The 12,240-nt window shown below is 43.5% G+C and overlaps 1 protein-coding gene across 1 annotated transcript; it reads left to right on the forward strand.

Annotated features, from left to right (window-relative positions):
* The first annotated feature begins 82 nt into the window (after positions 1-82).
* On the forward strand, positions 83-12,012 carry def6c (DEF6 guanine nucleotide exchange factor c). Its single transcript, XM_077545019.1, has 14 exons — positions 83-684; positions 761-809; positions 4,194-4,430; positions 6,113-6,253; positions 6,322-6,507; positions 8,143-8,373; positions 8,448-8,594; positions 8,666-8,774; positions 8,851-9,065; positions 9,789-9,896; positions 9,984-10,150; positions 10,771-10,993; positions 11,065-11,155; positions 11,420-12,012. Exons 3-14 carry the CDS (start codon positions 4,335-4,337, stop codon positions 11,629-11,631), a joined length of 1,926 nt encoding a protein of 641 aa, XP_077401145.1. The 5' UTR covers positions 83-684; positions 761-809; positions 4,194-4,334; the 3' UTR covers positions 11,632-12,012.
* Positions 12,013-12,240: the final 228 nt, after the last annotated feature.

Consider the following 12,240-nt stretch of genomic DNA (forward strand, 5'->3'; position numbering starts at 1 on the left):
TCACTAGTCTAAACATGACATTCTGATTAATATTACATTAATGGCATAGGAGTTAAGCAGCAAAATGCAGCCGTTTTTATCCATCTCAGGGGGCGGCCATTTTGCCACTTGCTGTCGACTGACGTCATCAATGTTGCTCATGTCTCAGGTAACAACCAATCACAGCGCAGCTTCAGAAAACAGGTGAGCTCTTAATTGGTCGTTGCCTGAGCCCTGAGCAACTGTGATGTCATCTTCGGTCGACAGCAAGTGGCAAAATGGCCGTCCCTGAAACTTGGATTTTACTGCATAACTCATATTGCGTAAATGTAATATTAATCAGAATGTCATGTTTAGACTAGCGAGGTCAAGAAACTTCCACTTTAAACGATATTTGAATGAATGAGGTTATGTTGGGCAAAAAAAAAAAATAGAAAAAAAATCGACTAATAGTGCGTGCGGGTGGTGGTATGCATGGTGAGCAGAGTGGAACATATTCCAAAGTGTTATCACAGCAAAAACGCGTAAATTCACAGTGTTAGTGTAAACGTCATTATCTTGTGTCTTATTTTTTGTTGTTTGCCTCCATTTTAGGTGTTGGGCTTCCTGTTTAGGCGGCTGCATTTGCTCTCCACAGCTATTTTCAGAAAGCCGTTATGGAAAGGAGGAGGAGGAAGCTCTTAAATCTCAGGCCATACGTGTCAGGTGAGTCATTTCCACGGTAATCAAAGCACACATTAAACAGGTCTCATTAATCCTGAACATTTTAATTCTTCGGCAGAACTGCTGCCACGTGTGGCGGAAAACGCTCATCTTGTACATGAGACATGGTGAGTCCACATGTTTTTCATATCCCCAATAAGGTGTTGGGTTCGAGTTGAAAACCATCTGATTAAATATTGAGAACCTGATTACAAATTCCTAAAGACGTCAGCATTTTATTAGCATGGCGAGTTTGAAATCCGCCGCACCAGAAGAGGGTGTGCACGAGTTGATTCCCGTCGGGTCGGTTGCTCTTTCTCATCCAGCGGATTTCTCGTCCTTTCCGAATGAACGGACGGCCGGAATAAACAGACAGAATGTGCGTAACGTTGACGTCTGTGCATGCAGATAACGCCGCAGTCATCACGCGGGCCGTCATCGTGATTTACGGCACGGACGGCGGCGCAGGTGGCGGATTAATAACCGGTCATAAAGAAGAAGAGGAGGGGGGCGTAAATGGAGCGTAGATAAAACCCAAGCCGGGATGATGAGCTCCCCGCTACGTCGCGAGTCCCACTCCGCCCGGCCGAGCCCCAGCAGGCATGTTGTGGAGCGGGACCACGAGCAACTAGCCATCCGGAGACTGTCGTCCCCACGGAGCTTCGACCTCCTCACGCCGCCGCCGTACCCTCGCCGCGCCTCCGCCATCCCCGGCTACCTGCTGCCGCCCTACCAGGAGCAGGACGACCGCCACCTCCTCCACCAGCAGCGTCGCCGTCTCTCCTCGCCTCCCGAGATATCCCGGGTGCCCCCTGCTCCGCCTCCACCTGTGGCCCCCGCCGCCGCCGCTGCCGCCGCCGCCGTCGCTCCTTGCCGCCACCCGGTAGGAGTCATGCACCTCCTCCGTCTGGGTCTTCTCGCCTTCAGCTGCCTCTTTTGGGCGGCCGGCTTGGCTCTCTTCACCCTGGGCGTGTGGGCGCAGATTTCCCTGGCCGACTTCATGCTGCTGTCCGCCAACCGTTACCCCAACGCGCCGGTCATCCTGCTGATCACCGGGGCCGCCGTCACCATCTGGGGCTTCCTGGGTTGTCTCGGGGTGGCGGCCAACCTCCCGTACGTTCTGAGGGCGTACGGCTTCTTCCAGCTGGCCGCGCTCGTGGCCGGCTTGGCCGGCGGACTTTGCGGTCTCTTCTACCGGGAGGACATCGCCGGGGGGTTTCGTAGCGGTCTACAGCGAGCCGTGGCCGGATACACGGAGGACGAAGGCCGTGCTGATGCGCTAGATAGCCTACAGAGGGCGCTGCAGTGCTGCGGGGCAGAAGGATGGCGCGACTGGCTGACCTCGGACTGGGCTTTCCAGCATATGCCCTTCCTGCCCAATGAGAACGGCACCCTGGGGTCCTTGCCGGACAGCTGTTGCATGCGGCGCAAAGGTTGTAGGAACAGGCCGCTGCCCGCGGAGGACAACGACGGCGTGGTCGCCGCGGGCATCCACCCCCACGGATGCTTCCGGAAAGTCTTCAGCTTGGTCAACGACAACGTGTTCCACATCGCCGCCACCGTGCTGGGATTGGCCTTCACCCAAATCGGCGGCATCGCTTTGGCGTGCTTGTTGGCTAACAGGCTAGCGCCGCGGCAACAGCAACGTGTTGTGGCAAATTAATACTAAAAAACTCATTGTTATCATTTGTAAGATTTTAGTGTTTTGGTGTCACTGAAAGCATGTTAAAGACATTTGCCTGCATGAAAACATGGCAAGACGGTAATGCCCTAACATGCCACAAGATGGCGCCAAAGCCCTCTCTAAAAAGGAAAGCAGTACAGTCGGTAAGGATTAGCTTGTCTTAACTCTTTGACTGCCAAAAACGTTAAATAACGTTTAGTAAAATCCTATGGAGGACCGCCAAAGACGTTAAAATACGTTTTTTCAAAACACAGGTGAAATTAACCATTTTTTATTGTTGATTACTGAAAAACGGAATAAGGTAGAAACAAACTTTTTTTTCTGATGAAAGATGAGAGTCCAATCTTTCATTTGGTAGTATGTGTGTTTCCATAGTCCAAACACATAATTTTCTGTGGACCTTGAAAGATCAGTCAAAAATGCTTAAATCGGCTGGCACCCATGGCATCCCTTTTCTGAAAACGTCTGGCAGTCAAAGAGTTAATTGGCACATAAAGTTGTGCTTTTGAAATGAAATCACCTGAAAGCCATTTGTTTTTAAGGTAAATTTGAAACGGTATTAAACTGTGAAGGATTACTGTACTTTACATGAGAAGAAAAAATGGAGTTGCATGATTTCAGGTGAGGTTTAGCCTCAAGATCACTTTCGATGCAGTGGCTAACAGCTAAAGGTGCTCGCCATAAAATGTGAAATGTTTACGTCTCTGTTTTAAATGTTGTCTGAAAAGTTAGGTTAGTTATAAGAGTAAAAAAAAAAAATACTGTATGTCGTAATTATATAGTAAACTGCTAAGCAGTTTTTTTTTTTTAATGTTTATATGTCTAGCATTCTGTTAGCCTAGCATAGTGTAGCAATCTTCGTGTACATTTTTAACCATCACTTTTTACAGCAACTGATATGTTTTGAGGATGCTGCGCTAAGCTAACCCTCTGATATGTTTGGAGGATGCTACGCTAAGCTAACCCTCCGCTGCCTTAGCTTCAAAGGCCTTGTAATTCATTTGAAATGTCTTCATGTCTCATCATTTATGTAGGCTAGGAGACGTCATTCTGTGTCCTGTTTTTTTTTTTTTTTTTTTACTATGATGTGTCCGTATAACAATAAAGCATGGATGAAAGTATTACGTGTCCATGATGAATATCAATACAATCGTCGCAGATTATGATATTTGCCATTTTAAAACAGCCATTACACTCTGTGGCCATTTTTGTAAATAATGGCGGTGTACGCCACATGGTGATGATTACGTGTGCCCTTGTGGGAGGAACACAACAACAAATCATTAGATCCTAAGATTTCAACTATAAAGTCCTGTTATCAGCCCACCATTTTCAAAACCTAATTATGCTATTGATTAGCCTACATTATGGTCTGTCTAGCGAGGCTTGCGCTAACACTGCACTGACCTTGTTTAACCCGATAGTGACCACACACAGAAAAATTAACTCGAGAGGTCTGGTGGACATCTGTGCAACTTAAGTCTGGGAAGTTGTTGTCATTCCTTAGAAAAACTCCCTATGTTGCCACTTGGTCAACAGAAACAAGCACATTCGTGTAAAATACAAATAAAAAAAGCAGCAGTAATGACATCACCAAATATGGGCGTGTCCTGTGAATCCTCTTATTTGCTTAGTAGTTTATAGCCTGCGAGGAATTCAAGCAATCCAATCAGAAAATAGTCCCACTTTCGACTTCTATTGTTTGAAATGTATCTTGTGGAACTCATTTTGTTAACGGGGGGGAAAAAAATTGTGGTTTACTGTGGATTCTGTGGTTCTGGTCCACATCTGCTGACATGTTTTCCCTGCTTTGCTCTTTGCACTGCAGCCTGCGTGAGCAGCACTGCCTGCCCCACATTCCCCCGGCCCCCGCCACAGCTGCGGGACAAGCAAGCGTGCAAGCTGAGCTGCGCGCGCCGGCGAGGATAGGTGGTGGGGGGGGGCGGGGTTGAAAAAAAAAAAAAGGAACATGGACTTCAAATCGGAGCTGCTCAAGTCCATCTGGTACGCCTTCACCTCGCTGGATGTGGAGAAGTGCGGAAAAGTGTCCAAATCTCAGCTGAAGGTAAGCAGGAAGTCTTTTGTGAAGCGGCCCCCGCTGTTGAAGCGGGAAGCGCTGGGAGGGCAAAGGGCAGCCAAGTGGGCTATTCGTTTCTATTTACGCTTCTCTTGTTTGTGCCGAAGAGGAGGGAATTTGACCTGAAGTCCAAATATTTCACATCACTATCTCTTTAGCATTTGGTCCCAAATAAATAAATAAATAACGGTATGTGACAGTTTTGTTGTCAAATGTGTTCATTTGAATACTTCCTGTTTGCTAGAGTGGAAACTCCGCTAGGTAAAAAAAGAATCTAGGGAACTTGTGGAAAGCTGTCCTGACATGTCGCAATGGCTGCCTGCTCCTGTGTGTGTGTTTATGGCTCTTGAATTAAAAAAAAGAAGCCAACAATAAGTGTGTGTGTGTGTGTGTGTGTGCGCGCGCGTGTGTATGTTGTTGACCTTTAATTTTTATTTAGTCACACCCAGTATGGAGAACTTTCAATTTTTTTATTACTGTTAGTTTTTGTAAAAGCTGTTTTTATATATATAAAAAAAAAAATTAAAGTTCACATTTTCTGTATTTATTTTGTTATTTTTTATTTAACTCATTCACTGCCATTGACGGAAATAGACGTCAATTTTTTTCTTCTCTTTCCTCTCTTATTTTTTGGTCACATATATTGTTCATGTACTGGAACTACAGTATGAATTGTTTAATTGTAAGTTGTCGCCTGAAATAAATGAAAAAGGAATGGAAAAAATGAATGAAAGATTCATTGTAACTGGGCTGGCAGTGAATGAATTTTAAATATGTTATTTTTCCTTCTATATATTTTGTAACGTATTTGTGTTTGTATTCAAATTTGATTAGATCACTGCTTGCATTAAGGCACTGAACCCCACCAAATTTCTATGTGCATTTACTGAATCTTCTTTAATTGAAAAGTCAAGTATGATTTTTTTTTTTCAAATTCAAGACATAGTTATAGCATTTACTGGTGAACAAAATGAACAGGAAGAGTATTCAAATCATCAAGTCATCAAATCTGGCTCTCTTCACCTTGAATTAAGAAGGCGGGCAGCAGATACCAAGAAAACAGCAGACGCCCCAGCATTGAACCCTGTGGAACACCATACGTTCCGTTATACATGTGAATTCATATTGCACATATATTCGTCCGGCCACTTCCTTTCTTCGCTCGACATAATTAGTATGAAGGATTACAATAATAAAGAAAACACACGACGTACCATCACAACCGTCACAAGTCGAATACTGAGCGCACCAAATTCCCCGCGGCACAGATAGGCCAAGCAATGTAGCGTGATCACCTGTCGAGTGTGTGTCTTGACCTGCTGAAATAACTCGAGTGAAGATCTACTTTTATTTTTTTTCGTTTTATTTTTTTATTGTGTACTTGTGCAGCTTTCATTTATTTTATTCAGGTATTATTATTTTTTTTCCATGCACATTTTTTCCTGTTTTGTCGTATTTCAAGTAATCTGGTATTTTATGAATGTATTATTTCTAGGTTACACTGTGGTATTTTATTTTAACTTCATTATAAAATTGCTTATGTCATTATTTTTTTTTTTTGTATCTCTTAAGTTATGAAAACATTTTTTGACACCACCTGTGCAAACAGCGAAATATGAAGATTGATTTTATTACCAAATTTTTCAGTGTACGATTTTGTTGTGATTGAGGTGCTTTCCCACAACCTGTACACGGTGCTGAACATCCCGCACGACCCGGTGGCCTTAGAGGAGCACTTCCAGGATGACGATGACGGCCCCGTGTCCAATCACGGCTACATGCCGTACCTCAATAAATACATCCTGGATAAGGTACTGTCCTGAATGAAGCCCGTCAGCATTACAACGTAAACGTATCGCGTATAACGCGTGTGTTGCAGGTGAAAGAGGGCATGTTCGACAAGGAGAAGTTTGACGACCTGTGCTGGATGATGACCATGAAGAAGAACCGAAAGGGGCCCCCGCCAGAGGGGGCGCTGTTGTCCGAGAGGAACTGCTTCAAGCTCTTCTGCCTGTTCAACCTGCTGTCCGAGGACCGCTACCCGCTGGTCATGATCCCGGAGGAGGTAAGCGGGTGGAGGGAAACGCTGGGCGGGACGTTTTTCAAGTTTGCAGTTAATGAGGCATTCCTTCCTGTTATTTCCCAGGAATTTATTTATTTTTTTACTTTGCTGTGACTCAGGATAAAATAGTTAAACATCTTCAATTGCTTATTTTTTTTTTGCCTTTTTATTTATATTTTTTGTTTTTATTTTTGGTGCGATCCAATTTAATAGATTTTTTTTCCTTGGTTTATTTTTTGTATGTCAAGCTTTTTCATTACTTTATTTTGGTCTATTGTTAGTTTTTTATATTTTATCTACTAAGTATAAGTCTGTAGAGCTTTTTTAATTTCTTCAGGTTTTTTAAACTTTTTCTTTTTAATGTGTTATACTTGTTATAATCCATAATTAAATGTACACTATGTAAGTAAATATAAGTATTTTTGTTGATTTTTATTAGGGTTGTCACAATTAGTGTGTTCATTTTGAGCTCATTCATTTAAAGTTCCCTTAACGCCACAATTTTTTTTTTAACGCGCAATTAATGACCGCCCCTTACTTGGAAAGCCTGTACTGGGGGAATTCCAGTCGCAACGCATCAGACACGTCCATGTCAAAATTTAGTAGTAATACTTTTATTAATGATGCATATATTTGTGGAAACTGGGGTCACATTGTATTTTACAAAAAATGTACAGAATTTCACAAGTTACTTCATGTTAAAGATTAGATAGCTCTTATTATGAAAAGGAAAATGCACTGAGCTGTCGCCGTCGTCTTACAAATGCAATTATGCCATCTAGTGGCAAAAAAATGACCTCAACAGAAGTCAATATCACACTTGATTTTTACAGCATAGTACATCTTTTTAACTCATTTGCTCCCACAAACTATTTTAAATGTTTTAAGTGTCCCAAAGACATATTTATACATTTTTTTATGTTTTTTTTTTTTTTAATGCAATAGCATACAGAAGGCAGCCTCTCAACTGCACAAAACGGTTGAAGCAATGGTAGTTATTACAAAAACGGCCAGTAGGTGGCAGCAGAGTAGACGAGATCAACCAGGGCCATGTTAAAAACAAGCTGATTTACGCACAGTTCTAAGCAGATTTGTAAATAATGATGAAACGTAGCTATATTCTATTGCTAATTGCTGCAAAACAGAAACAGATGGAAATAAAGAGAATCTTACCTTTCTTTTGGTAGGTTCCATGTTTTTTATATCAATAGAACGCAATATTCTGTGAGCCTTTCAAAATCCAGGAAAGCAGCCGGGAGCAAAGGGGATTGCTTCAGTGAAAATGGCTGGGAGTGAATGAGTTAATTGCGACTCAATTTTATGAATTATTATGAAATTGACTAAATGATTCCGACATATTTGTATTGGTTTAACATTTTTTCCACTTTTATGTGAACAGGAGTATGAAAAATTTTAATTTTTTTTTTATTGCACATTTAGAACAGATACATCGTGAGTTAACTATTGAAATCATACGATTAATTGCAATTCAAAAATGTAATCGCCTGACAAGCCTGAATTTTTATATATTTTTATTTATTTACATTTTGCATCGCAGAGCTACGTTGCCGTCATACATATGATGATAATAATAATAATAATAATAATCCACTCAGAATATATTCATTACCGATCAAGGTGGAGTATCTCCTCAAGAAAATCAGCAGCGCCATGAGCCAGGAGTGGGACGGCAAGCCCCTGGAGGACCTGGCGTCCCAGCATCCCACGCTGCACGAGGACGGCCTGTCCGTCTGGAGCTTCCTGGAGCACGCGGACGCCGGACGCCTCCTGCGCGTCACCAGCGCCGAGGCCTTCAGCCTGGCTTTGCACCAGGTCTTCCTGGAGATGTACCACAATGTCCTGAAACGGGTGCGTGAGCCGGCCGCGTGCCGTTTTCCCCACATTCCGTTGCGATGCTAAGTGCGCCGTGGCGGCGGCGGCAGGGTTACATGTGGAAAAAGGGCCACGTGCGGCGGAACTGGACGGAGCGCTGGTTCGTGCTCAAGCCGTCCTCCATGGCCTACTACGTCGGCGAGGACCTGAAAGACAAGCGAGGGGAGATCCAACTGGACAAGACCTGCGTCATCGAAGTCAGTCGGGACGGGGACTCCAGTCCGCGTTGCTAGCATGGCTTTATTTTTTTCCTTTCTTGTCATTCCAGCCCATTCCGGACCGCGAGGGAAAACGTTGCTTGTTCTGTGTCAAAACGCACAACAAAACCTACGAGATGAGCGCTTCGGACCAGAGGCAGAAAGTTGAGTGGACACAAGGTGAGTGAGTACACAGCACATTTTCACACCCTCACGTCGGGAATTGGATCGGAACCGAATGTGTGCGCACGCCCAGCCGTGCAGACGGCCCTGCGCCTGCAGAGCGAGGGCAAGCCGTCGCTGCACCGTGAGCTCAAAGCCAAGAGGCGGGTCCAGCGGGAGCACAGCCAACGGGAGCGCAGCTGCAGCGCCCGCAGCAGCTGCAGCAGCCAATCAGAGGACTCCAGCACCCTGGAGGCGGAGCGGACCGATAAGGACCGGCAGGATGTGGAGATCGAGAGCATCATACAGGTCAGTCCTCGGGACACTTCATCAGACCGCGATGGTACGAATGTGACGCTTTTATCGCGTTATTTGCACCCGGCCCTAAGCAAGTTTGATGAGGATTTCTGCCAATAATGTTGCTTATTGATCATTCATACAACTACTTTAAACTTGATTGGTGCCCCGGGTGAGGACAAAGTTGCTTGACGTCTCACATCTATATTTATTGGCAAAATTAATGTTAAATGTTTAGTTTAAAAAAACAAATCTGTCTTAAAAAAAAAAGTCTTAATCCAAGCATTTGACTTTTTTAGGTCACGTTCGTTTTTGCACAATACTAAGGCTCAGTTGACTCGTTAACTCTTTGACTGCCAAAAACGTTAAATAACGTTTAGTAAAATCCTATGGAGGAGTGCCAAAGACGTTAAAAGACGTTTTTTTCAAAATAGAGATGAAACTAACCATTTTCTATTGTTGATTACTGAAAAACGGAATAAGGTAGAAACAAACTTTTTTTTCTGATGAAAGATGAGAGTCCAATCTTTCATTTGGTAGTATGTGTGTTTCCATAGTCCAAACACATCATTTTCTGTAGACCTTGAAAGATCAGTCAAAAATGTTTAAATCGGCTGGCACTGGCGACATCCCTTTTCTGAAAACGTCTGGCAGTCAAAGAGTTAATTGACTTGTTAATTGCGGCCCACTTATGCTTTGGGCTGACGGTCGTGTTAAGAGTTTTGTGTCTCGCAGCATGCGCGAGAGCTGGAAACCCGGCGGCGGGAGGTGGAGGAGCGGGAGAGGACGAAGCAGAGGGAGGTGCAGATGGAGCTGGAGAGACAACTGGAAGAGGCCCAGATGGTCAGGTTTTTCATTTATCTATAAATGTTATTTTATTTTTTAACTGTTGCTTTTTGGGAATAAAGACTGTTCACTTTGTGGTGCCAGATGAGGGAGAGCATGAGGGCGGAGATGCAGGAGCGGGCCAAGGAGGCCGAGCAGCAGCGCCAGAGAATACAAGAGCTGGAGGTCACGCAGCGCAAAATGGAGGCCGCACTCAACATAGAGATACAGGCGCGGATGGAGGAGGAGAAGGCCAGGCAGGAGTTGGAGAGGTGGCTAATGTGCACACACACACACACACACAGGCTAGTGAGCATGACTGACAAATGTACATTTTCATATTTGGTCAAGTCTGCCTAGCAACAAGTGACGATGCAAAGTCGACTGCCTTCCTGTCTAGCCAGTAGGAATGTCATATGTAATACAGAGTTCAGATTAAATTGCAAACTGAATGTGTCTTGTCATTTTTTTTCTTAAATGCCCCTAGTTTGACTTTCAGTAAATAAATAAATAAAGGCCAGTTTCAGCTTCTTTTTCGTTTTAATCCAATACACATATTTTTTTAAATTGGTTACGTTTCTCCAAAGAAACATCTCCCTAATTTGATATTTAAAGAAAAAAGTGGGCACAACTAATATTTTTTCAGTCACCTGCGTAGCGCTTTTACCATGTGAAATCTGCCTAGCAACAAGTGACAAAAATTAAGGGAAAATAAATGTTCAATCTCTTTTACTGAACAGTTTATGCTACATAGCTTACATTGTATTAACTAAGTTATTTAGTCCACTGACTTTAATCATGGGGAATGTATTGTTAGCACAATTCCTGAAAAAAAAACAAAAAAAAACTTATGCTCCATTTTGACACCGGCTTGTCTTCATCACACTTGCAGGCTGCTTGAGGCCGAGGAGGAAAAGAAACAGCAGTTCCAGCTCCTCCAGGAGCAGCAGCGGGTCCTGCGCAGCCTCAGCCCCGACGAGGACGGCGACGCCCCCGACATCGATCACACCCAAGACCTCCACGCGGACCTCCACGCCCCCGACGCCCTTCACTCGGCCTCGTTGGAGCTCCAGGACCTGCGGGCGTCACGACAGAGGAGCCACCAGCACCTGGAGGTGAGAACATCTCAGCCCCACTCACACTTTTGGACAGTAAGCACGTTCTAATTTGGACGTCCGCATTCCAGGAAGTACAGGAGAAGCTTAGGAACGCCAGTCAACATGTCCGCCACTGGAATGTCCAACTGAACCGCCTCATGAAGCCAATCGGCCCTGGAGGTGCACACACTCAACACACTTTTGTCCTTTTTACACAATATCGTTCACTATTTATTCCATTGTTTATGACATAAATATTGTTAGCTTAATGCTAACCAGCAATACAAAAACACCATAGACAGGCTAAAGAATAGCATTAGTTTTGTGGTATTGTAACCCTTTTTAAGTAACAGATATTTAAACAATCAGCGCAGTTTTCACCACATATGACTACGGTGAGAAATAAATAAATAAAATAAATCTGATCTTGCCCATCTATTCTAGAACGCTTAGAAGGTCGTTCCACCAAACATTTGTGCCCCAAGAAGGAAGGTGCCCTGGCCAGCAATGAGTTCATCTCCAGGTTCAAGATCCGAGGCGCTCGCAATAACCACACGCCCGAGGAGTACCGGGACACGCAGGAGGAGAGCATGGAGGCAGCACACCTGTCGGACGACTCTGAAGACGCGTCAGAAACTTCCAACGGAACAATGTGATCACGCGGAAATGAGCTGTGATGATGTTTTAATAAGTAATTCCTTCTCAAATATTTTCATTTCCTGAATTGATAAAAATGAAAATGCCAACTTTAGTCTCATAAGTTAATACTTTTTATTCTTGTAAAGCTAGGCTGTTAAAACATTTACTATTAATTTTTTTGTAATAAAAAGTACTATTATTGTTGTTGTATAATGATAGTTTTTTCACTTTATTGTAATATTTTGTAACTTTCCCTGTTTATTTTACTGCTTTGTATTTTCAGCATGATTTGATTGTAACCACGCATGGCCACAGGGGGCAGTGCAGGAGTGTAGAAGTAACCGTCAAAACCCGGAAGATAAATTTTTTTTCACACCAAATGATTTAATAACATTTGTGCAACCAATTAATTTAAACACCCAAGAACAAGAAGAAAACTTCGATAACAAAATAATTCAGTACGTAAATGTATTGGCTGTCGGCTTGTAAACGCAAATTTTAGGCGCACAGGAAGAAAATTTGACGGTGAAATGATTGCAAAGAAAATATTCACATTTCACGGTATTTTCATTGTAGCCTATTACTGATAAAACTACAATGTTTTGATTCATATTTTTTCTCTACAA

The sequence above is a fragment of the Vanacampus margaritifer genome, chromosome 15 (assembly GCF_051991255.1).
Source record: "Vanacampus margaritifer isolate UIUO_Vmar chromosome 15, RoL_Vmar_1.0, whole genome shotgun sequence".
Classification (NCBI taxonomy): Eukaryota; Metazoa; Chordata; class Actinopteri; order Syngnathiformes; family Syngnathidae; genus Vanacampus; species Vanacampus margaritifer.

Coding starts and splice junctions, on each gene's coding strand:
- def6c (XM_077545019.1), top strand. CDS start 4,335: ATGGACTTCAAATCGGAGCTGCTCAAGTCCATCTGGTACGCCTTCACC. Junction 8,374..8,447: donor ACCACAATGTCCTGAAACGG/GTGCGTGAGCCG, acceptor CGGCGGCGGCAG/GGTTACATGTGGAAAAAGGG. Junction 9,897..9,983: donor AACTGGAAGAGGCCCAGATG/GTCAGGTTTTTC, acceptor TTGTGGTGCCAG/ATGAGGGAGAGCATGAGGGC.